The 23,559-nt window shown below is 52.4% G+C and overlaps 3 protein-coding genes across 3 annotated transcripts; all 3 read left to right on the top strand.

Annotated features, from left to right (window-relative positions):
• Positions 1-3,662: 3,662 nt before the first annotated feature.
• Positions 3,663-6,194, top strand: LOC311214700 (protocadherin gamma-B5-like; the record flags this gene model as incomplete). Its single annotated transcript, XM_084295425.1, has 1 exon — positions 3,663-6,194. The coding sequence occupies one exon, from the start codon at positions 3,663-3,665 to the stop codon at positions 6,192-6,194; it is 2,532 nt and encodes an 843-aa protein (XP_084151551.1).
• A 1,432-nt stretch (positions 6,195-7,626) lies between these two features.
• LOC311214698 (protocadherin gamma-A5-like) lies at positions 7,627-16,430 on the top strand (the record flags this gene model as incomplete). Its single annotated transcript, XM_084295424.1, has 3 exons — positions 7,627-10,059; positions 11,055-11,070; positions 16,198-16,430. The coding sequence occupies 3 exons, from the start codon at positions 7,627-7,629 to the stop codon at positions 16,428-16,430; spliced, it is 2,682 nt and encodes an 893-aa protein (XP_084151550.1).
• Positions 16,431-16,718: 288 nt separating this feature from the next.
• On the top strand, positions 16,719-23,539 carry LOC311214697 (protocadherin gamma-A5-like; the record flags this gene model as incomplete). The annotated part of the gene is made up of 2 exons (XM_084295423.1): positions 16,719-19,245; positions 23,211-23,539. The coding sequence occupies 2 exons, from the start codon at positions 16,719-16,721 to the stop codon at positions 23,537-23,539; spliced, it is 2,856 nt and encodes a 951-aa protein (XP_084151549.1).
• Between the last annotated feature and the right edge of the window lie 20 nt (positions 23,540-23,559).

Here is a 23,559-nt window from a genome sequence, read left to right as displayed (position 1 = left end):
GACCCTGCTGCTGACCAGAGCTGACACAATGAGCGATGTTGTTTGCAGCTCTGTGAGAGTATATATAAGAAAAGAGAAAACACACACACACAAAACAAACCAAAATAAATAAATAAAAACATGCTGCTTCACACAGCAGCTGGGAGAGTGAGAGGAGTGAGAAGCAGCCTTGCAGGTGCCAATGTCAGTGCAGAAGGAGGGGGAGAGGTGCTCCAGGTGCCAGAGCAGAAGTCCCCCGTGGCTTGTGGTGAAGACCATGGTGAAGCAGGCTGTCCCACTGCAGCCCATGGGGTACCACGATGGAGCAGGATTCCATGCTGCAGCCTGTGGAGTAGGTGGACCTACACTGGTGGAGGCTGCGGCCTGTGGAAGACCCCTACTGGAGCAGATTCCAGGCTGGACCTGGAGAGGAGCCCACGCAGCAGTAGGTGACCTGGCAGGAGCTGCTGCCTGTGGGGGACCCAGGTTGGAGCAGTTTGCTCCTGATGGATAGACCCTGTGGTACAGACCCATATCTGGAGCAGTTCTTGAAGAGCTACTGCTTGTGGGAAGCCTATGCCAGATCAGCTTGGGAAGGACAGCATCCCATGGGAGGGACCCCATGGCACAGGGAATGAGAGTGACCGAGAAGGAGTGGCGGAGATCAAGTGCCATAGACTGACCGCAGCCCCCATTCCCCCATTCCCATGCACCATGCAGGGGGAGGGGGTGGAAGAGGGTGGATGAGGGGAAGACGTTTTTGGTTTCTTTCCTTTGTTTCTTACTTCTCTAGCTTGTTAGTAAAAGGCAATAAAACTTACTATCTCCCTATGCTGAGTCTGTTTTGCCCATCTCGATAATTGTTGAGTGATGTCCCTGTCCTTATCTCAACCCTTGAACCCTTTGCATTGTATTTTCTCCCCCTTTCTCTTTGAGGAGGGGGAGGGAGAGAGCAGCTGAGGTGGAACTCAGCCACCCACCTGAGTAAAACCACCAAATATCCTTTTCATCTGCCACCCATTAGACACAAAATCATATCTGATATGGATGTGGGAAGAAAATGTTTCCCTTTCTGATGCAGACTTGTTTTTATCTATGTCTTCGTGGAATAGATCTGTGCTCTGGTATTCAAAGAGAATGAGAGAATCTTGGAATTAGGAGAAAAACAATCTCCACTGGAAATGTAGATATTCTGAAGGGTGCTTCAGCATGGAGAACGAATACATCTGGGTTGTGATAGGCACCATATAAGAGGCAGTGAATTGACCAAGACTTTTTATCAGAGTCCCCAGGTCCCTATATATGTATCCAAATCCTTCCCACATTCTATCCAGGACTTGAAATACAGATGTCCATGTCTGCTATCACTTAACTCCTGAAATACTATGAATTAAAAAGTGTTATATTATGAAAGCTTATTAATTTGTTACTGTGACTTTTGTATAAGTGTAGCTTGGAGGAAAAGAAATTATCCTCTTTTGGATACCTGGCCAGAGTTAGCAGAAAAATACATTTTCTAGCTACACCTTATTGAGAAAGGAAGGAGATATTCACATCAATATCTAGAGAGTCAACGTTGGTATACATGTGGGAGCTACTTCACTGGTTAAGGTACTGTGGAGAGTTTTCTAATCTTTTCATGTCTTCTGCTTAATGTGCTGTGGTGATACAGCCTTTCTTCAGGTCTTTTTTTTCTCTGTAGAGAGAAACATTTTAATGTTCAGGTGAGATACAATACCTTTTCCTGAGGGCGGCATTTGTCTGTTTTCCCGTGGATTGTTCAAGCAAGAGTAACTGCCAGCAACATTTGCCAGAAAGTTTTTAAATTATGCGACCCACTGCAATAACACCCGGTTTAGTCAAGAAATGTGGCCACGCTTTATTAAAGCAACACTTATAAAAGAGATTGGGGGTTAGGTTGTACAGCACTAACATGATGATGATGGCTTTTGAATGTCAAAAGAGATGGGATCCGGTAGGTCTGATGTGACCACTGTGTTTTTTCTCAGTGACTGAGATTCCCAGTTTTGCTTGGCCATCAGTGGTAATACCATTTCAGCTGAGAAAGCTGACCCTTAGCTTGTGCTCTCCCAACTATCAAAAATAAAACCACAATTTACACACAGTACTTCAGCCTTCCACTCATCCTGCTATTTTTCTCATGGTAGTGGGAGGACAGCAACAGGAATAATCAGGTGCCCTGATTCTATAGACCAGTAAGACCATTATGGTGCATAGGTAAGAGATCCTGTTCTGTGAACAGTGGGAGAGGGCTTATCTGGAAGAAGACTTTCAAGTGTAAGAAAGTCAAATGTAAGTTTGTTCAGATAGAATCATCATAGAATCGTGCCACAGAATCGTTTGGGTTGAAGAGATCATAAAGATCATCAAGTTCCTCCCACCCCCGCCATGGGCAGGAACATTTTCAGCTAGACCAGGATGCCTTAAGCCCCATCCAGCCTGACCTTGAACAATTCCAGGGATGGAACATCCACAGCTTCTCTTGGCAACTTGTCCCAGTAACTCAATACACTCATAGTAAAAAAAATTATTCCTAATGTCTAACCTAAATCTACCCACTTTAATTTTAAACCATTACCCCTTGTCCTGCCACTACACTCCCTGATAAAGTCCTTCACAAATTTTCCTGTAGGCCTGCTTTAAGTATTGGAAGACCTCTATAAGATTTTCCTGGAGCCTTCTCTTCTCTAGGCTAAACAGCTCTAACTGTCTCAGGCTCTTTTCATATGGGAGGTGTTCCAAACCTTTGATTATCTTCACGGTTCTCCTCTGGACCTGCTCCAACTGGTCTATGTCCTTCTTGTACTGGAGGGACCCAGGATGAATGCATCACTCTAAGAGGGGTCTCACAAGATTGGAGTATGGGGGAGAATCACCACCCTCAACCTGCTAGTTACACTTGTTTTGATACAGCCCAGCATGTAACTGGCTTTCTGGGCTGCAAGCAAACATTGCTGGCTCATATTCAGTTTTTCATCCACCAGCAGTCTCAAGTCCTCCTCCACAGGGCTGCTCTCAATCTACTCCTTGTCTAGCCTGTATTCATGTTTAGGATTGACCCTACTCAGGTGCAGAACATTGCACTTGGCCTTGTTGATCTTCATGAGGTTCTCATGGGATCACCTCTGAAGCCTGTACAGGTTCCTCTGGATCCTGAACTCTCTCCCTCCAATGTGTTGACTGCACTGCTCAGCTTGTGTCGTCTGCAGACTTGCTGAAAGTGCACTCAATCCCACTGTCCATGTCACCGACAAAGACGTTAATTCCGGTGCCAGTGGAGATCCCTGAGAGACACCAGATGCACAGCTTCCGTGCATACGCAAGTCTTCTGTTCTGCTCTACTGACAGCGTTCGTGATTCCCTACCCGTGTTGGAGTGGGGTTTAAGAAAGCGAATGGCTGCGGTTCTTAGGCGCGGACTCAGGGTGTCACTGTTGGCCAACACGGGGAAGCCGCTCCACCGCTGGCGCCTCCCCGGCTCTGGCGCCGACGCAAAGCCGCTCCGCACGGAGCAGAACAGAGAGAAGCAGGACGACCCTGCCCGGCTCCAGCTAGTCCTCCGACCGGCAGTAAGGATTTCATGTATTTGCGTTTCTCTAGCATTGATTCAGCTGCTTGGCAAGCATATTTTCAAGTCTTCTGCAGACTTCAGCAAAGCGGAGAATGGAGATCCGACTGACAGCCGGGAGCCGGGGAGCCGCCAGGCGGGTCGTGCTGTTGGTCGCGCTGTTGGCCGTGCTGCTGCCGCTGTGTTGCTGGGCGGCGCCGGAGCGGCTCCGCTACGCGATCCCCGAGGAGCTGAGCAGGGGATCGTTGGTGGGGCCGCTGGCGCGGGACGTGGGGCTGAACCCGGCCGAGCTGCCGGTACGCCAGTTGCGGATTGTCTCCGGTGATGAAAAGCAATACTTCTCCCTGGGGGCAGATAATGGAAACTTGCTTGTAAACGAGAGGATAGACCGAGAGGACATCTGCGGGGACGTGTCGCCTTGTGTCCTAAGTTTGGAAGTTGTCGTGGAAAACCCTTTCAATATATATCATGTGAGCGTTGCTATTCATGATATCAATGACAATGCACCGCACTTTGACAGAGAATTTGTTGCCATAGAAATGATCGAGTCCACCCCTCCCGGGACCAGGTTCCCCCTGGACAGTTGCAGAGACCCCGACATTGGGGCGAACTCACTGAAAAACTACCAACTTACCCCCAGTCCGCTCTTCTCCCTTGTAGTGAAGGAGAGTCCCGATGGAAGAAAACACGCGGAATTGCTACTGGAGAAAAACTTAGATCGAGAAAAAGAGAGAAATCACCATTTGATACTGACGGCGGTGGATGGTGGGAATCCAGTCCGATCTGGGACAGCCCAGATTAAGATTGATGTGATCGATGCAAATGACAATCCGCCATTATTCACCAAAGAGATCTACAAGATTCGACTCCTGGAAAACCTGCCAGAGGGCTCCTTAGCTTTTCAGGTGAAAGCCACTGATGGCGACGAAGGTACAAATGCAGACATTACCTATTGCTTCAGTCACATCGCAAACAGCGCTCGCCAGACCTTCAGTCTGGACCCCAGGACAGGGGACGTGAAGATTACTGGTCCCTTAGATTACGAAGACGTGAAATATTATGAAGCAACTGTTGAAGGCAAGGACGGGGGTGGACTGAGTGCGCATGCCAAAGTGCATATAGACATTGTAGATGTGAACGACAATGCTCCAAGCCTTACCCTCCTTCCTATCTTGAACCCGGTACCCGAAGACTCGGTCCCGAGCACAGTTATAGCTGTGATCAATGTTCGTGACAGGGACTCTGGAGATAACGGAGAAGTGACCTGTAATATCGAAGGTGATTTGCCTTTCAGACTAGCAGAATCGTCAGAGAACACCTACAAACTCGTAACTGAAAGTAGCTTAGACAGGGAAAAAATCTCTGCTTACAACATCACAATCACTGCCAGAGACCACGGCAGCCCGGCGCTGTCGAGCCGCGCGGCGCTGGTTCTGGAGGTATCGGACGTGAACGACAACGCGCCGGTGTTCGAGGAGGCCACATACAGCGCCTACGTGGCCGAGAACAACGCGGCGGGCGCGCTGGTGCTGCGGGTGCACGCGCGGGACGCGGACGCGGGCACCAACGGGCTCGTGAGCTACTGGCTGGAGGGCGACGGCGCGGGCGCGGCGGCACCGTACGTGTCGGTGGAGGCGCGGAGCGGCGCGGTGTACGCGCAGCGCTCCTTCGACTACGAGCAGTGCCGCGAGTTCGCCGTGGCGGTGCGGGCGCAGGACGGCGGGGAGCCGGCGCGCAGCGCTACGGCGACGGTGCACGTCTTCGTGCTGGACCGGAACGACAACGCTCCACGGGTGCTGTGGCCAGCGGCGGCGAGCGGGGCAGGGAGCGGCGGCGCGGGCGCGAGTGCGGTGCCGTTCGAGGTGGTGCCGCGCTCGGCCGAGGCCGGCTACCTGGTGGCCAAGATGGTGGCGGTGGACGCGGACGCCGGGCGCAACGCGTGGCTGTCCTACGAGCTGGTGCAGGCGCCGGAACCGGGGCTCTTCCGCGTGGGGCTGCACAGCGGCGAGGTGCGCACGGCGCGGGCTGTGTCGGAGCGGGACGTGTCGAAGCAGCGGCTGGTGGCCGTGGTGAAGGACCACGGGCAGCCGGCGCTGTCAGCCACGGCCACACTGCACGTGGTGTTGGCCGAAAGCTTGCAGGAGGCGCTGCCGGAGCTGAGCGAGCAGCCGGCAGTAGCCGCCTCGCCGGCGGAGCTGCAATTCTCCTTGGTGCTTGCGTTGGCGCTGATCTCCGCCTTGTTCCTGCTGAGCGTAGCGCTGGCCGTTCTGTCGCGGCTGCGCCGGGCCGGGCCTCCGGCCGTCCTGCGCTGCTTGGACGCGCAGCGCTTCTCGTCGGCCGGCCCTGCGGTGCCAGCCGACTTCTGCGAGGGCACCCTACCCTCCTCCTACAACCTGCGCGTGGCTCCGGGCCGCGCCGTCACCGAGAGCGCGTGGCTGCTGCCTCCGACCTGGCTACCCAGCCTGGCCGCCGAGGACCTTCTGAGCGGGGAGCCCTTCGGGAAGCCGAGCCCGAGTAGCAGCGCCGGCCCGGGACAACCGTCCGACGACCCCGGCGCACCACAGGTCTGTAAGGCTATTGCATCTTCTGAACCTTTGTTAACTTCACGTGAATGTACTCGGTTTTGATCTTCAGATTTTCTGTTATCTATTTTGAACAGCTGATCTGCTTTTAACTGACAGAGAGAAAAATTGCCCCCTTTTTCAACAGCCGGCAGTTAGTTCTCTTCTTAGTTCATCAGTGATTACAGTGGAAGGCTAAGTGGAGACGTACTGGCCATTAAGCTTATCCTATGCAAAGTAATACACGTTTGTAACAGTGATTGTGGCGCATGACATGATATAAAGAGATCTACTGATGGTGCATGTCAACACTGGAGAATGTGATTGACGTTTTGTTCTGCAGAATTATTTTTCTCAATTCTTCTTAAAAAAAAAAAAAAAAAAAAACACGTTCTTGGATCTAATCGATAGTGTTGGTGTTTGTTGTTCGGTACTGGATCATCTTGGATAAGTTGGGGATGCTTGTGTTCAAAGCTTGACTGGAGTGAAGGGGTTGTGCTTGATCTTTGAGGGAAGAGCAGATCAATGTGTGTGGACAGCTGGTAGATAGTGTTGCTGGCTTCAGGAACCTCGGGGGATATCTGTAAACTTCAAGTCTTATTTCTATGTTTAGCTGTACAGATGTTCGTGTCTTCATCGAAACGTATGTAGAGATGCATATTTCCAACGTTTGTCCCATTCCCGAGTGCCTACCCTGTCCCTAGAGATGTGTCACCTTCTTTGAACCTCTGCTTTTGTTCCCTCGTTCTCGAACAGTGCTATAATGACTTATTTCGTGTAAACCCCACGACAAACGAAGTACTACTTTACCTTCATACCTCCTCCTCTCTGTCTACCAGGATTGTTTCAAATGGCTCTGCATGGCACCTCCAGAAGAAAGATTACAATTAGTTGGTAAGGTAAGGTGTTAGGATGTCTTACGTAACCTAGCAGAATGTGCAAGAAAATTAACTGATGACAAGACTTTGTCAGAGTAGATATACCAGTAATAGATAATCCCAGTAAATTCTAACAGGACAATCTATCTTGAGGCATCCTGGCTGGCAATTACATATGCAGCCAGTCCGCAAACTATGACACAAATAGGAATACCCTGGAAAAAAAAAAAAAAAAAAAAAAAAAAAAAAAAAAAAAAGAGGCGGTCTCACCCTTGCAGTACCGGGCGACGGCTGCGGGCGCCGCTGTTCACCACGGAGCAGAGGAAGGAGCGGAGCGCTGTAGCCAGCCCCGCCCGCTGCGGCCCGGCTCACTCGCTGCAACAGTGAGGATCGTTCGCTCGCTGTCCGGGCGGCCGGGCGGGCTGCGAGCGGCCCCGCGGTACGGAGCCGTGTTGGAACGAGGCGAAGGAGCCAGCGAGAGGGGGAGGCGGAGGATCGGGAAGCAGGGGAAGGGAACCGAAGCGGGAGCAACAGTCTGAGTTCGGAGCCGGAGGCGAAGAGTCGGAGCTGCGCCGGGAAGCTATCTGCGGGCGTCCAGTTGCGGAGGGGAAGTGGCGGAGATGTGCGCAGCGAGAAAAGGGTGCTGGGGCCGGAGGCAGCGAGCGCTGCTGTGCTGCGTGTTGGTGGCGGCGTGGGAGGCGGTGTGGGGACAGCTGCGCTACTCGGTGCCCGAGGAGCTGCCCAAGGGCTCTTTCGTGGGCGACGTGGCCAAGGACCTGGCGCTGCAGCCGGCGACGCTCCGCGACCGCGGTGCCCGTATCATGGACCGAGGTAGGACGCGGTATTTCGCTCTGCATGCGAACAGCGGCCACCTGGTGACGGCGGAGAGGCTAGATAGAGAGCAGCTGTGCCGGCTAGTGGAGCCATGCGTGCTGCACTGCGAGGTGATCGTGGAGGGCGAGATGAAGGTTTATGAGATCGAAGTGGAAATCACGGACATTAACGACAACGCACCCAGCTTCCGCAACGCAGAAATTGAACTGACAGTGAACGAGATGGCAGCTCCCGGGTCGCGCTTTCCCTTGTCTAAAGTTCGCGACCCGGACGTGGGAGTGAATTCCCTGCAGAGCTACGAGCTGAGCGGCGACGAGCACTTCTCGCTGTCCGTGCAGGCGGGAGCCGACGGCGAGAAGCGTCCCGAGCTGGTGCTGGCCAAGGCGCTGGACCGGGAGGAGGCGGCGTTTCACGAGCTGGTGCTGAGGGCGAGCGACGGCGGCGAGCCGGCACGGACGGGCACGGCGCGCATCCGCGTGTCTGTGCTGGACGCCAACGACAACGCGCCCGTGTTCAGCCAGGCGGTGTACGCTGTGCGCGTGCCCGAGGACGTGCCCGTGGGCTCCACGCTCCTCACCCTCACGGCCACCGACGCTGACGAGGGACTTAACGGCGATGTGAAATACTCGCTTAAGACAGCGACGGACGTAGCATCGGAAACCTTCCACCTGGATCCCGAGACAGGATCGATCATGCTGGTGAGGAGCCTGGACTTCGAGGAAGACGATTCCTATCATCTGGAGGTGCAGGCACAAGACGGCGGTGGCCTTTCCGACACGGCTACGGTCTCAGTCTCGGTGACCGACGTGAACGACAACGCGCCCGAGCTGACTGTGACGTCGGCGCTGAGCGAGATCTCGGAGGACGCGCCTTCGGGGACGGTGGTGGCCCTGCTGCACGTGCAGGACCGCGACTCGGGCGCCAACGGCGAGGTGCGGTGCTCGCTGGTCGGCGACGTGCCGTTCCGTCTGCGGAGCTCGGTGGGCAGCTACTACAGCGTGGTGACGGCGCGGGAGCTGGACCGGGAGGAGGTGTCGGAGTACAACGTGACGGTGTGGGCGTCGGACGGCGGGTCGCCGTCGCTGCGCAGCAGCGCGGTGCTGGCGCTGCGCGTGCTGGACGTGAACGACAACGCGCCGGTGTTCGCGGAGGCGCGCTACAGCGCCCGTCTGCCCGAGAACAACGCCGAGGGCGCGCTGGTGCTGACGGTGCGGGCGTGGGACGCGGACTGGGGGCAGAACGCGCGCGTGCGCTACCGGCTGGCGGAGGGGCGCGTGCGGGGCGCGCCGCTGTCGTCCTACGTGTCGGTGCAGGCGGAGACGGGCGCGCTGTACGCGCTGCGCTCGTTCGACTACGAGGAGGTGCGCGAGGTGGGGCTGTGGGTGCGGGCGGAGGACGGCGGCGCGCCGGCGCTGAGCAGCAACGTGTCGGTGCGGCTGCTGATCGTGGACGAGAACGACAACGCGCCGCAGGTGCTGTACCCGCCGATGGCGGCGGCGTCGGGCGCGGGCTGGACGGGCGTGGAGCTGGCGCCGCGCTCGGCGGAGCCCGGCGCGCTGGTGGCCAAGGTGGTGGCGGTGGACGCGGACGCGGGGCAGAACGCGTGGCTGTCCTACGAGCTGGCCAAGGCGACGGAGCCGGGGCTGTTCCGCGTGGGGCTGCACAGCGGCGAGGTGCGCACGGCGCGCTCGCCGCTGGCCCGCGACGCGCCCAGGCACAGCCTGGTGGTGGTGGTGAAGGACCAGGGCCGGCCGGCGCTGTCGGCCACGGCCACGCTGACGGTGGTGCTGGCCGAGAGCGTGGCCGAGCTGCTGTCGGAGCTGGGCAGCGCGGCGGCGCCGGCCGAGCCCGGCGGCAGCCTGACGCGCTGGCTGGTGCTGGCCGTGGCGGCCGTGTCGTGCCTCTTCGTCGCCTTCCTGCTGCTGCTGCTGGCGCTGCGCCTGCGGCGCTGGCGCCGCTCGCAGCTGCTGCCGCCGGCCAGCGGCGCCTTGCGCGGCGTGCCGGCCTCGCACTTCGTGGGCATCGACGGCGTCCGCGCCTTCCTGCACTCCTACTCGCACGAGGTGTCGCTCACCGCCGACTCGCGCAAGAGCCAGCGGCGCTGGGCGGCCGACAGCTGCTGCAACACCCTCCCGGCGCGGCCGGCGCCCGACAAGGCCGCGCCGCTGCTCGGGGAAGACGCTGCCGGCGCCCGCGGCGCACCGCCCGACGCCCTCCCGGTGAGTCAGTCGCTCCGGACACCCCGACGCCCTCCCTCTCGGCGCTTGCCTCCCTTCCTGCTCATTGCCTTTCCCTCGGTGTTCTGCTTCCCCTTACGATGTCCCAGAATGATAAGCCCTTATTAGCTGTTGACATACAGGTCGAAGGTGAATATTGAGCATGGTGCAACCTAATGCTGTAAATGTAGAGGAGTAAAGTTGGGATCTTGGTTCTGTATTTGAACAGAATGTGTGGTAAGTGGTGATATTGTTTGTGCACTGCTACGATTTTATTTTGAATGCCATCTTCTGTAGCATATATTAAGTTTGATTTCATAATTTTGACAATGCCTGCAGCATAATTGACCATTTGATCCTGGTTTTGCTTTCCTGAAGGGCAACACTAGTCCTCTGATGCCAAAATGTTCTGTACAAAAGCTGTGTATGCAGAGGTATGATTCCTTAGTATAATACCTTCTAATACCTGTGAGAATCCTCATTAGTCTACCGCTATCTGCATTGGGGTGTAGCGTTTCTTCCGAGTTGTAATTCCATTTTTAAGCATTTGTTTCAATGAAGGTTGTGCTTCATATTTCCGTTTTTTGAGAGGATTTTTACATTTGAAAATGCAAAGTTTGTATTGCAGCAAATCCTTCTCTCCCTTGAGAAGGTCTTATAAGCCATCTGGAGACAAGAGGTAGTGTATAAGGTAATTGCTCACTAGATTTATCATGAGAAAAGTCCCCATGGTAAGTCATTTACATTTATACTTTTGTTTTAATTTGAGATAAGCAGGGCACAGCATGGAAAAACTGATGAGAGTCGATGAGCTTGTCCTCCTATGATGTCCCTACTGTAAAGTCCAGAGGAAGACTTGAGACCTGAGCCATTTCTTGGTGGTCTTGAGAGGTATTTACCTGAATGCAGAGAAGTCCATGCCATCTTTCCTGTGAATTTCTCTACCACACTTTCTCTTTGAATGCTTTTTTTGATTGTCTGATTTTATCTTTTCCTAGTCTTTTGTCTACCTGGGTAGGCTGAGTTATGAGTATAGCTGTGTTGAGGAATGTGATATGCTTTCATGGGCCCCGCTCTGGTGAGGGAATAGGTGGAGTTTTCCTTTCCATGTTAGAATATCTGGAAGGCAAGATGCATCTTTCCCTTAACCCATTCAGCACTCACTATTCTTGGTAACAGCAAATTATGATAGTGAATTCAAATAATGAATGAGAATGCCTGCACGGTGTTTTAGTGGATTGGGATGGTCTTGAAATGATATTCAAGGACCTCACGTTTCCTTTAGCTGCTTTTCCTTTCTACTCTGTGCAACTGTTCTCTTGCTGCATGAAGATGGTTTGAGCAGAGTAATGTCTTTATATTCTTCTGTGCTGCTGTTTCAGTGTGTGTGGTGGAATAATGGCCTGGGTAACGTGTCTTTTTAGGCTTTAATTTGTGCTGCATAATATTTGACTAGGATTGAAAATGTTGCATGAAGCGTGAGATTGGATTCCTGTCCTATTTTCTTGTTCATTTTCTGTCTTTTTCACATTTTTGCTTTGTTTGTTGTCAATGACAAATGCCAGAGAACCCTGAAAAGACTGGAAGATCTGTTCTGATTTATGATACTGGGAGAGCTGTTTCCATTCTCAGTGTGACTGTTTAGTGCTGTCAGGACAGTCTTTAATATCCTCATTTTCCTAAAAATGTCACTGGATGAAATGCTCTTGCCAGTGGCCTCCATATGGATGGAACTTGGATGTTGTGAGTGGTGCAACTGAATGTTGTGAATGCAGAGCAAAGATGGTGAGTGGAATATTTTTTGTTTGTTTGTTTCTGTTTTTTTTTTTTTTTTCTTTTTGAATGTGGAAAAGAAGTAGCTCAACAGTGATATCATTCAGTCAAATGTTTGACTTCATAATGTGCGCCAATTCCTGCAGCATTTATGCACCATTTTATCCTGGTATTCTTGCCCTGAAAGGTAACCTTAAATATCTCGTAATAAAATGCTTTGCAGAAAAACTGTGCATGTGGTGTTATGATGCCTGCGCATTATGGCTTATAATACCTGTGAGAATCCTCATTACTTCATTCCTATTTCTTGTAACTTTGTGCCAAAGAGTTTCTTCATAGCTATAATTCCATTTTCAGGTCTTTGTTCTCAGGAAGGTTGTGCTTCATATTTTCCTTTTCTGGCTAGGACCTTTACATTTGAAAATGCAGAGTTTGTACTGCAGCAAGTCCTTATCTGCCTTGAGAAGGTCCTATCAGCCATCTGGAGACAAATATTTGTGTATATGGGAAATGAAACAGAAGCTGAAACTGAATCTGTCTTCATTGGTCAAGAGATGGCATGAGAAAGGTCCCCATAATACGGCCTTTCCATTTCCATTTTCATATTCTTTGACTATGAGCAGGCCACCTCATGGAAAATCAGATGACAGCTGATGAACATTTCTTAAAATGAAGTCCAGATGAACTCTCTAGGGCTTTGCTTGCAGCTCAGGACCTCAGTGATGTCTTGGTGGTTTAGGGAGGCCTTTTCCAGTGCAGAGAGAAGAGTGTGGCCCATGTCCAGTGATTTTCTCTACCACACTTTCTTTTTCAATGCTTCTTTGTACTGCTGGTCCAATATTTTCTTTTCCTGGTGTGTCTTCCCTGCATGTAGGTTGTGTTGTCAGTAGCAGCATAGCTTTGTTGGGGAATGTGTTATGTGTCCATGTGCCTTGGCTATGTTAGCCAGTAGGTTTGTATTTCATCAAAGTCAGAACTCATGTGGAAGACCGGAGATACCAGGGTGTTCGTGTGTTCTCCTTTTTTTTTGTCTGGGGAGTAGATGTAAACATGATTTTAGTAGAAGAGGCATGTCTCCGTGGAACAGCGCATATACTTAAAGCAGAGAGACATTTCCTTAGTGATGTATTGAGGAAGACCCAGTCTTTGTTGCAGAAAGAATCCTGTCTGTCCCTTATCTCTTTAGGAAGCTTTAGATACTTGCAGAGAAATGTAGCTCCCTTCATGGTATACTTTGAAGGTGTGCTTGTACATTGTGCGTGAGATTGGGAAAAGGTTTGTGGAACTTTTCCTTTGGTGAGATTTGCTTGCAAATTCTGATGGTGAAAGAAAAGCATTGAAGTTATGAAGGTTTGAGGTAACGTGTTGAGGGAATGTTGTGTGAGGGGCTGTAGAAGGGCTGGTGGTCCTTTCTCTGCTTGTTTTAGTTATTCCATTCACCACAAAGGTTTGTTTTACGCTATTTGAAGTCTGTCTGCTTAATGGGTTTTGCCTCAGAAATTCCTCCCCTACTGTGTACCTTATGTGGTCTACTAGTATGAATACTGAAAAATATCTAAATATAAAAAATATCAATGTGTATGAACAAGCTGTATAACATTTATTTTTTTCACAATGTTAGGTCATGTTAATGTAGGGGAAAGAAATGTCTTTAGAGCTGTCCATGGCATAGTCTCTGTGCACGTTGTGAAGAAGTGGGCTGTGCAATTGGTCTTTTAATGAAGTCCTTCTGCCTTTTAAGAATAGAGAAAGCAATCCTAACAGCTGGGAGCAGTTTGAGAATTATTTATGTGTGACGTTCTCTTGGTGGAAAGAGGATACTTTGAACCCTGACCTCACAAAAATGGAGCTGGAAGTGGCTTTGCTACCAGACATGTTCTACAACAACAGCTGTCTTCATAGAATCCTGGAATCCTTTAGGTTGGAAAAGACCTCTTAGATCATCTACCATTAAATCATGTCACTAAGTTATACATGCTCACACCTCTGAAGACCTTCAATGTTGGCAACTCAACTACATCTCTGGGCAGCCTTGCTGAATACTTCACAATCTTTACAGTGAAACGGAATTCCCTAATATCCAATGTAAACCTCCACTGCAGCAATCTGAGGCCATTTCCTATTGTTTTATCGCATGGTTCTTGGCAACAGGTGGATTCCCACTTTGCTGTAGCCTCCCTTTAAGGTAATTGTAGAACACGGTAAGATCTGCCCTGAGCCTCCTTTGCTATAGACTAAACAACCCCAGCTCCATCAGCCACTCCTAATGAGATCTGTTCTCTAGACCCTTCAACAGCTCCGTTGCCCTGCTTTGGTCTGCTTCAGCACCTTAGTAACCTTCCTGTAGTGAGGGGTCCAAAACTGATCACAGTATTTGAGGTGCAGCCTCATGAGAACCGAGTACAGAGGGACAATCACTTCCATAGTCCTGCTGGCCAGACTATTTCTGACACAAATCAGGATGCTGCTGGATCTCTTGGCCACACTACTGGCTCATATTCAGCTGGCTATTGACCAATACTCGGAGGTAGCTTTCAGACAGCCAGCTTTTGAGCCAGTCTTCTTTCCCCAGTCTGTAGCACTGCATGGGATTGCTGTGACCCAAACAATGGACCCGTCACTTAGCCTTCTGGCCCCATAGATTTGCATATGTCTAAGTAGTTTATCAGGTTTCTGACACTTTTCTTGTGGATTATGAGGTCTTCATTCTGCTTCCTGTCCCTATCTAGCAGGTAGTTAGGGGATGGAGTACCCAGAGAAAAATAGGTCTTGTTGCTAAAGACTATGACCAAAACGCAATGGGGCGATCATCTCTTGTCAATCTCTTGTCACTGTGTTTCCCCTCCACATCCAATAACGGATGGGGCTTGTCTTTGGTCCTCCTTTTCTTGTGTTTGTATTTATAAAATAATTTTTGATGTCTTAAAGACCAGTAGCCAGCTTGAGCTCCAGCTGGGATTTGGCCCTTATGATTTTCACTGCAGTCTGAAACATCTCCTGAGGAATGGAAGTACATCCCTTGAATTTCATTCTATCTAATATTTAGGCAGATTTTTTAAAAAAGAAGATCTGTAGTGTGACAGTGAAGTCTTTCACTTGTGCAATTTTCACATTTTTGCCTTGTTTGCTGTGGACTGAGCCTGAATGTGGAAGAGATCCCTAAAAAGACTGGAAGATCTACTAGAAAAGAACTACTTTGATATATCTCTCTTTCAGTAAAGTGTCAGAGAATTATATGCCCTTTTCTTTCTGCTCTCACCTATGCTGAGAAGTGGGATGTTGTCCATGATGCAGATAAAGACTGTGATTGCAGAGTACAGAGGCTGAGAGGCAAACTTAGAGCCTGGGAAATAGTTGGATGAGTGTGTCTTTGGCTGGGGAATGCTCTGGTTTCATGCCTGATGCCAAGGGCTATGCCATTTCTGTTCTGATCATGGTGTCCCTGTCCTAAGAGGCAATGATGTTTCCCTGGGAATAAAGTATTTGGCAGAAAGTGCCTATGTAGTAGAGGTGTCTGAGGTGAAAGGGTGCAGACTGGAGTCACCACCCTGTATGAAGGTGAAGTCAAAGAAGAGCAGAAGGGTACTGTGGGAGCAGGTGTTCCACAAAAGCAATAATCTGGACCTGTAACTGATGCCAAGTACTGATGTAATAACCATTAGCCATGAATGTGAACGCTGACTGCGTAGAATGAGATGCAGTGATTCAACATGACAGAATGAGAAAAATATGATTGATGCTGAGTGCTCGAGATATTTCATGGTCTTCCTTTGGCTTTTTTTTCTCAAATGAATGTATTGGACATGTTTGATAAGTGATGCCAAATTCTGCCCTCTTCTTACACCTCTGTGTACACTGGGATGCTCGTGTCCCATGGTTCTCTGATACATTCAGAGTGAATGCCCTGGGGTTTTCTTCTGTTTTATGGGTAGGCATTTTTCTGGAAGACCGTTAAAGTGAATGAAAGTTAGAAAAGCAACTTCTGCTGTTGTGATCTCCAAGACTGCATTTATAGTGGAGGAAACAGATCAGAGGCGAGTGCCCAGACTGCTTTGCTAAATAACAGGGTTGTGGAGAGTGTCTAGGCTTCTCAGAGTAGTGAAGGCACCTGTTTACTCCATGATGCTGCACATGTACAGGGAGAACTGTTTTATATCAGTTGTTGACATTGGAACGACAGCACAAATTTCCAATGAATGTAAGATTTAAATGAATATAAAGTATTGGAGAGACAAGGAAATATTCATTCAAGAAGGACTACAGAAACGATCTCTGGAAGTCCTTGAAGTGAGTGTCCTGCAAATGTTGTGTAACGGTAATAATTACTTTGCGGTCAAATTAAAACGAAAAATTTTACCTGGCATGCAGTAGAACTACGATATGAAGAAGAGGTGACTACCTTCATTCTGATCATGACCGCCCTGAAGACCGGAATGAATTCGATCTTCTCCTCGGAGCAGGCGTTGAGGAAGCAAACGCACCGACTTCGGGCCGTGTCGCAGGGGAATCTACCGAGGCGCCGCGTCAACGGGGGCCGAAGGTTTCCGCGGAAGAGGCAGGGCGGCGGCGCTCGCTGTGAGCCGTGCGTGCAGTGCCGGTAGGGGACTGCGGGCGCCGCTGTTCACCACGGAGGAGAGGAGAGGAAGGAGCGGAGCGCTGCAGCCAGCCCCGCCCGCTGCGGCCCGGCTCGCTCGCTCGCTGTGTCGGCGGCCGGGCAGGCTGCGAGCGGCCCCGCGGATCGGAGCCGAGATCCAGCGAGGCGGAGGGGCTGACCACATAGGGCGACGGCGGGGCCTGAGTCGAAGCGGGACGGAAGAGGGAACCGAACCTAGACCCTGATCCGGAGCTCCTGACGGAGCTGGAGAGGTGGGGGCGGGGCCGTGTCGGAGATGTGCACACCGAGAGAAGGGTGCTGGGGCCGGAGGCAGCGAGCGCTGCTGTGCTGCGTGTTGGTGGCGGCGTGGGAGGCGGCGTGGGGACAGCTGCGCTACTCGGTGCCCGAGGAGCTGCCCAAGGGCTCTTTCGTGGGCGACGTGGCCAAGGACCTGGCGCTGCAGCCGGCGACACTTCGTGACCGCGGCGCCCGAGTGGTGTCGGCAGATAGGACGCAGTATTTTGCTCTGCATGCGAACAGCGGCCACCTGGTGACGGCGGAGAGGCTAGATAGAGAGCAGCTGTGCGAGGGCATACAGCGATGCGTGCTGCGCTGTGAGGTGATCGTGGAGGGCGAGATGAAAGTTTACGAGATCGAAGTGGAAATCACGGACATTAACGACAACGCGCCCAGCTTTCGGGAAGGAGAAAATGAAGTGAGAATGAGCGAGATGGCACCTCTCGGGTCGCGCTTTCCCCTGTCTAAGGCTCATGACCCGGACTTGGGAGTGAATTCCCTGCAGAGCTACGAGCTGAGCGGCGACGAGCACTTCTCGCTGTCCGTGCAGGCGGGAGCCGACGGCGAGAAGCGTCCCGAGCTGGTGCTGGCCAAGGCGCTGGACCGGGAGGAGGCGGCGTTTCACGAGCTGGTGCTGAGGGCGAGCGACGGCGGCGAGCCGGCACGGACGGGCACGGCGCGCATCCGCGTGTCTGTGCTGGACGCCAACGATAACGCGCCCGTGTTCAGCCAGGCGGTGTACGCTGTGCGCGTGCCCGAGGACGTGACCGTGAGCTCCACCCTGCTCACCCTCACGGCCACCGACGCCGACGACGGACTCAACGGCAAAGTGAAATACTCATTTAAAGGGATTTCTACAAAAGTCTCGGAGATCTTCCACCTGGATCCCGAGACGGGATCGATCATGCTGGTGAGAAGCCTGGACTTCGAGGAAGGAGACTCCTACAAAATGGAGGTACAGGCACAAGATGCTGGAGAGCTTCTCGACACGGCTACTGTCTCAGTCTCGGTGACCGACGTGAATGACAATGCACCCGAGATTTCGGTGCGGTCGGCGCTGAGCGAGATCTCGGAGGACGCGCCTTCGGGGACGGTGGTGGCCCTGCTGCACGTGCAGGACCGCGACTCGGGCGCCAACGGCGAGGTGCGGTGCTCGCTGGTCGGCGACGTGCCGTTCCGTCTGCGGAGCTCGGTGGGCAGCTACTACAGCGTGGTGACGGCGCGGGAGCTGGACCGGGAGGAGGTGTCGGAGTACAACGTGACGGTGTGGGCGTCGGACGGCGGGTCGCCGTCGCTGCGCAGCAGCGCGGTGCTGGCGCTGCGCGTGCTGGACGTGAACGACAACGCGCCGGTGTTCGCGGAGGCGCGCTACAGCGCCCGTCTGCCCGAGAACAACGCCGAGGGCGCGCTGGTGCTGACGGTGCGGGCGTGGGACGCGGACTGGGGGCAGAACGCGCGCGTGCGCTACCGGCTGGCGGAGGGGCGCGTGCGGGGCGCGCCGCTGTCGTCCTACGTGTCGGTGCAGGCGGAGACGGGCGCGCTGTACGCGCTGCGCTCGTTCGACTACGAGGAGGTGCGCGAGGTGGGGCTGTGGGTGCGGGCGGAGGACGGCGGCGCGCCGGCGCTGAGCAGCAACGTGTCGGTGCGGCTTCTGATCGTGGACGAGAACGACAACGCGCCGCAGGTGCTGTACCCGCCGATGGCGGCGGCGTCGGGCGCGGGCTGGACGGGCGTGGAGCTGGCGCCGCGCTCGGCGGAGCCCGGCGCGCTGGTGGCCAAGGTGGTGGCGGTGGACGCGGACGCGGGGCAGAACGCGTGGCTGTCCTACGAGCTGGCCAAGGCGACGGAGCCGGGGCTGTTCCGCGTGGGGCTGCACAGCGGCGAGGTGCGCACGGCGCGCTCGCCGCTGGCCCGCGACGCGCCCAGGCACAGCCTGGTGGTGGTGGTGAAGGACCAGGGCCGGCCGGCGCTGTCGGCCACGGCCACGCTGACGGTGGTGCTGGCCGAGAGCGTGGCCGAGCTGCTGTCGGAGCTGGGCAGCGCGGCGGCGCCGGCCGAGCCCGGCGGCAGCCTGACGCGCTGGCTGGTGCTGGCCGTGGCGGCCGTGTCGTGCCTCTTCGTCGCCTTCCTGCTGCTGCTGCTGGCGCTGCGCCTGCGGCGCTGGCGCCGCTCGCAGCTGCTGCCGCCGGCCAGCGGCGCCTTGCGCGGCGTGCCGGCCTCGCACTTCGTGGGCATCGACGGCGTCCGCGCCTTCCTGCACTCCTACTCGCACGAGGTGTCGCTCACCGCCGACTCGCGCAAGAGCCAGCGGCGCTGGGCGGCCGACAGCTGCTGCAACACCCTCCCGGCGCGGCCGGCGCCCGACAAGGCCGCGCCGCTGCTCGGGGAAGACGCTGCCGGCGCCCGCGGCGCACCGCCCGACGCCCTCCCGGTGAGTCAGTCGCTCCGGACATCCCGACGCCCTCCGTCTCGGCGCTTGCCTCCTTTCCTGCTCATTGCCTTTCCCTCTCCGTTCTCGTTCCCGGGTATGGACGTTAGCTGCTGATGAAGGCCCAGCTTCGTTCGGCAGTGGCTTGTGCGTGGTTGCCCTTGTCTCAGGGGAGGCTAGTGCGGGCTTTGCTGCCAGCGTTATACTTTTTGCGGGGGGCAGGATACGAGAGGTGGCTTTTGCATGCATCTCCTTGCGTTTCCCTCCCTGCTCTCCTTCCCGGCCGGGGAGGTTTCTATTATTAACAGGCCAGGACTTCGTTGAGGAGCAGGTTGTGAGTGGCTGCCCCTCATTCAGGTGAGCCAAGAGGGGGCTCTGCTGCCAGCATTACTCGTAATGCCGAAGGCACTAGATGAGAGCATTTTTTGTCCTGCAATTCTCTACAACTGGGATTTTTTGTTGTTTTGTTTGTTAGTTTGTTGTGTTTGTTGGTGGTGTTGTTGTTTTTCTTCACTTGCTATGTGGTTGCTCATTTCTTCCTCTGATGTATGATTCAGATTTTCCTTTTGGTTTTCAGCATTCGTAGTAAATGTGCACTTGTGATTATCAAGGGTTTAGGGCATGACATCCCAATTTCCATTGTCCTTTGGCGGAACTGTTAAATTCCTTTCAAACAGCACCTTAGTGTCTCCATGTTTCGTTTGGCTGCTTCTCCTCCATACTCCACGCAGCTTTTCTGTGCCTGCATAATGAAGGGTTGAGCAGAGAGGTGGTCTTGTATACCTGAATTCTTTGGAGGCAAAATGGTCAGGGAAACTGCTCCTTTTGTGCTTCATCCCTTGCATATGTGTTGCTTAATATTTGGCCAGGTTGAAAAATGTTGTATAAAGAGTGAGATTGGATTCCATTTCTTGTTCTGCGTTTTTAACATTTTTGCCTTGTTTGTTGTCAATGAAAAAAAGTGTCCTCGTGTGGGGGCGAGGGGGGGGCAAAAAAAAAAAAAAAAAAAAAAAAAAGGAAAATCTGTTATGGACTGTTCGGTTGGGGTAGCTGGGTAACTGTTTCCATACACAGCATGCATGTTTACCACAGTCAGGATAAAGTCTTTGATATCCTTTTGTTTCCTTTAATTGTCAGTGGATGAAACACTCTTGCCAGTGGCCTACATACAGCTGGAACTTGGTTATTATGACTAGTGCAAGGCGAATGGGGGTTGACTTTATTAATGTTTATAAATATGTAATGTGCGAGTGTCAGGAGGATAGATCCAGGCCCTTCTCAGTGACATCTAATGATAGGACAAGGGGAATAGGTGCAAACAGGAAAATAGAAGATTCTACTGAAATATGAGATGAAACTTTTTCATGATGAGGGTAATAGAACAGTGAAACAGGCTGCCCAGGGGAGTTCTGGAGTCTTCTCTGGAGACATTCAAAACCTGCCTGGATGCGTTCCTGTGTTCTGATCTAGGTGTTCCTGCTCTGGCAGGGGAATTGGACTAGATGATATTTAAAGGTTCCTTCCAGTCCCTAATGTTCTTTGATTCCGTGTGATTCTGTAATTGAATGTTGTGAACATAGAGCATGGATGGTGATCGGTTTTTGGTTAATTTGTTGTTTATTTGTTTTTTGAATGTGAAAAATGGGTGGCTCAGCAGAGATACTGTTCAGGCAAAGGTTTGATTTCGTAATTTGTACCAGTTCCTGCAACATTCACGCACCATTTAATCCTGGTTTCCCTGCCCTGAAAGGTAACTTTAATTCTCTGATAATAAGCTTAGCCCAAGAAAGAGGTGATCAGGCAGGGTGATGACAAAAGTCTGAATTCCACTGGGGAAGATGGAAGAGTCAGCAGGGCATTTGGCTGTGCAATGTTTGATTCCTTGCACTGTGCTAAGGTCAGTACCTGATATACTTTTTTTTTTTTTTTTTTTTTTTAGGCTTTGTATCTATAATCAGAAATAATCAAGAGAGACATGCTAATGCTTTGCAGAATGGAAGTTGTGTAGCAGAGGCATGATTTCCTACCCGTTGCTGCCTTTAAGTGATAGCAGAAGGTCCTGAAGCACTGCACACTCTCATTATGTGTCATCTTTGAGAGTGATGCTGGCTACACAGAGGAACTGGTGTGGAGTGCTTCAGGCCAGTGCCAGCTACCTGTGGGATGTTCTCAGCTCCAGGAGGACTGGAGACAGAAAGCCTCCCTGTCTGTATGATGTCCCTAGGGCAGGATGTGTAATTATCCATGAATGTGAGTGCTTACTGTATAGAATGAGATCCACTGACTCTGCATGACAGAATCAGGAAAATATGATTAATGCTTCGTGCTGTAGTGGGTTTACGTTAAAAGGTTATGGTAATGGGGGGGCTGCAGTGGTGGCTTTTGTGAGAATTCAGAAGCTGCCCCATGTTAGATAAAGGCCACTTTCAGCCAGCTCCATAAGGACCTGCTCTTACCCATAGCTGAACCAATAAATGATGCTGTTTACACCTCTGTGAAAGCAGAATTAGAAAAGGAAAAAAAATAAATGAAAATGAAAATAGTAAATGAAAATGAAAACAAAAAATGAAAATTAAAAAAAAATAAAAATAAATTAAAAAAAATAATGATACACAACGGCAGCTGGGAGAGTGAGGAGTGAGGAACAGCCTTGCAGACACCGAGGCCAGTGAAGAAGGAGGGGGAAGATGTCTTCCAGGCACAAGAGCTGAAATCCCCCTGCAGTCTGTGGAGAGGACCATGGTGGAACACGTTGTCCCCCTGCAGCCCCTGGTGTACCATGGCGAAGCAGATTTCCACTCCACAGCCCGTGGAGGAGCCCATGGTGGAGCAGCAGGCAGATCTTACCTGAAGGAGGCTTCAGCATGTGGAGACCCTCCACCAGAGCAGACTTCAGGCTAGACCTGTAGCCCGTGAATAGGGGACCACACAGGAGTAAGTGAACTGTCAGGAGCTGCTGCCCATGGGGGACCCATGTTGGAGCAGTTTACTCCTGATGGATGAATCCCGTGGTACAGACCCCTACTTGGAGCAGTTCTTGAAGTGCTGCTGCCTGTGGGAAGCGCATGCAGGATCAATTCAGGAGGGACTGTATCCCGTGGAAGGGACCCCACATTGGAGCAGGGAAAGAGTGACTGTGAAGGAGTGGTGGAAACGAAGTGCTGTAAACTGATTGCAATCTTCATGCCCCCATTCCCGTTGCCACTTGGGTGGAGCAGGTGAAACAGGGTGGATGGGGGGAATGTGTTCTTAATTTGTTTTCTTTGTTTCTCACTCCTCTAGCTTCTTAGTAATAGGCAATAAATGTTATTAATCTCCCTATGCTGAGAGTCACTTCCGTTGAGCCCTTTTCATCTTATTTTCTCTTCCTTCTCTTTGAGGCAGGGGTGTGAGAGAGTGGTTGTGGTGGAGATTGGCTGCCCACCTGAGTAAAACCAGAACAGTACTGGAGAAATTTCCTGCTGTGGTTTTTTTTTTTTTTTTGTACCTGGATCTGTTTGATAACTGATCCCAAGTACTGCTTTTTCTTACACCAGTTTGTACAACACCATAGTCATCTCTTGTAGGTCATCGCTGCCTTCACAGTGAATGCCATGGGGTTTTCTTCTGCTGTTTGGGTAGGCATTTTTCTGTAAATCCATTTAAGTGAATAAAAGCAAGACGAGGACTTCACCTGTTTTGGTCTCAAGGACTGCATTTATAGTTGGGGAAACCGATCAATGGTGAGTACCCAAACTGTTTTTCCTGCAGCAGAGATATGGAGTGAGGTGCACAGCCTTCTCAGAGAGCCGAAGAAAGCTACTGGTTACTTGATGCTACTCCGTTCCAGGGAGAAGAGTTTCATATCAGTTGTTGACATTGGAACGACAACACAAATGAGATGCTCATACACTGTGGAAAAGCTAAGGAAAAGAATAAGGTCTGCGATTTGTGGAGGAAGTGGTGCCTCTGCAATACTAGGGTAAGACTAACAATTATTTAGAGGTCGGATTAACACGAACAATTCTACTGGCCACGTGGTAGAACGAAGAAAGACAGAGGCAGACTTCTGCCTTCTCTCAGGTCATGACCACCGTGAAGACGAGAATGCATTCGAAGGTGTTGCGGACGCAAACGCACAGATTCTGGGCCGTGTCGCCGTGTTCACGGGGGCCCAAGGTTTGAGACCGGCGGCGGCGCTCGCTGTGAGCCGTGCGTGCAGTGCCGGGCGAAGGCTGCGGGCGCCGCTGTTCACCACGGAGGAGAGGAGAGGAAGGAGCGGAGCGCTGCAGCCAGCCCCGCCCGCTGCGGCCCGGCTCGCTCGCTCGCTCGCTGTGTCGGCGGCCGTGCGGACTGCGAGCGGCCCCGCGGTGCAGAGCCGAAATACAGGGAGGCGGAGGGGCGGGCGCTAGCGGTCGGCAACGGGGCCGGA

This window comes from Netta rufina (assembly GCF_964035555.1).
Source record: "Netta rufina genome assembly, chromosome: 14".
Taxonomy (NCBI): Eukaryota; Metazoa; Chordata; class Aves; order Anseriformes; family Anatidae; genus Netta; species Netta rufina.
The sequence above is the reverse complement of the archived record's forward strand: the minus strand, read 5'-3'. Positions and strand labels throughout refer to the sequence as shown.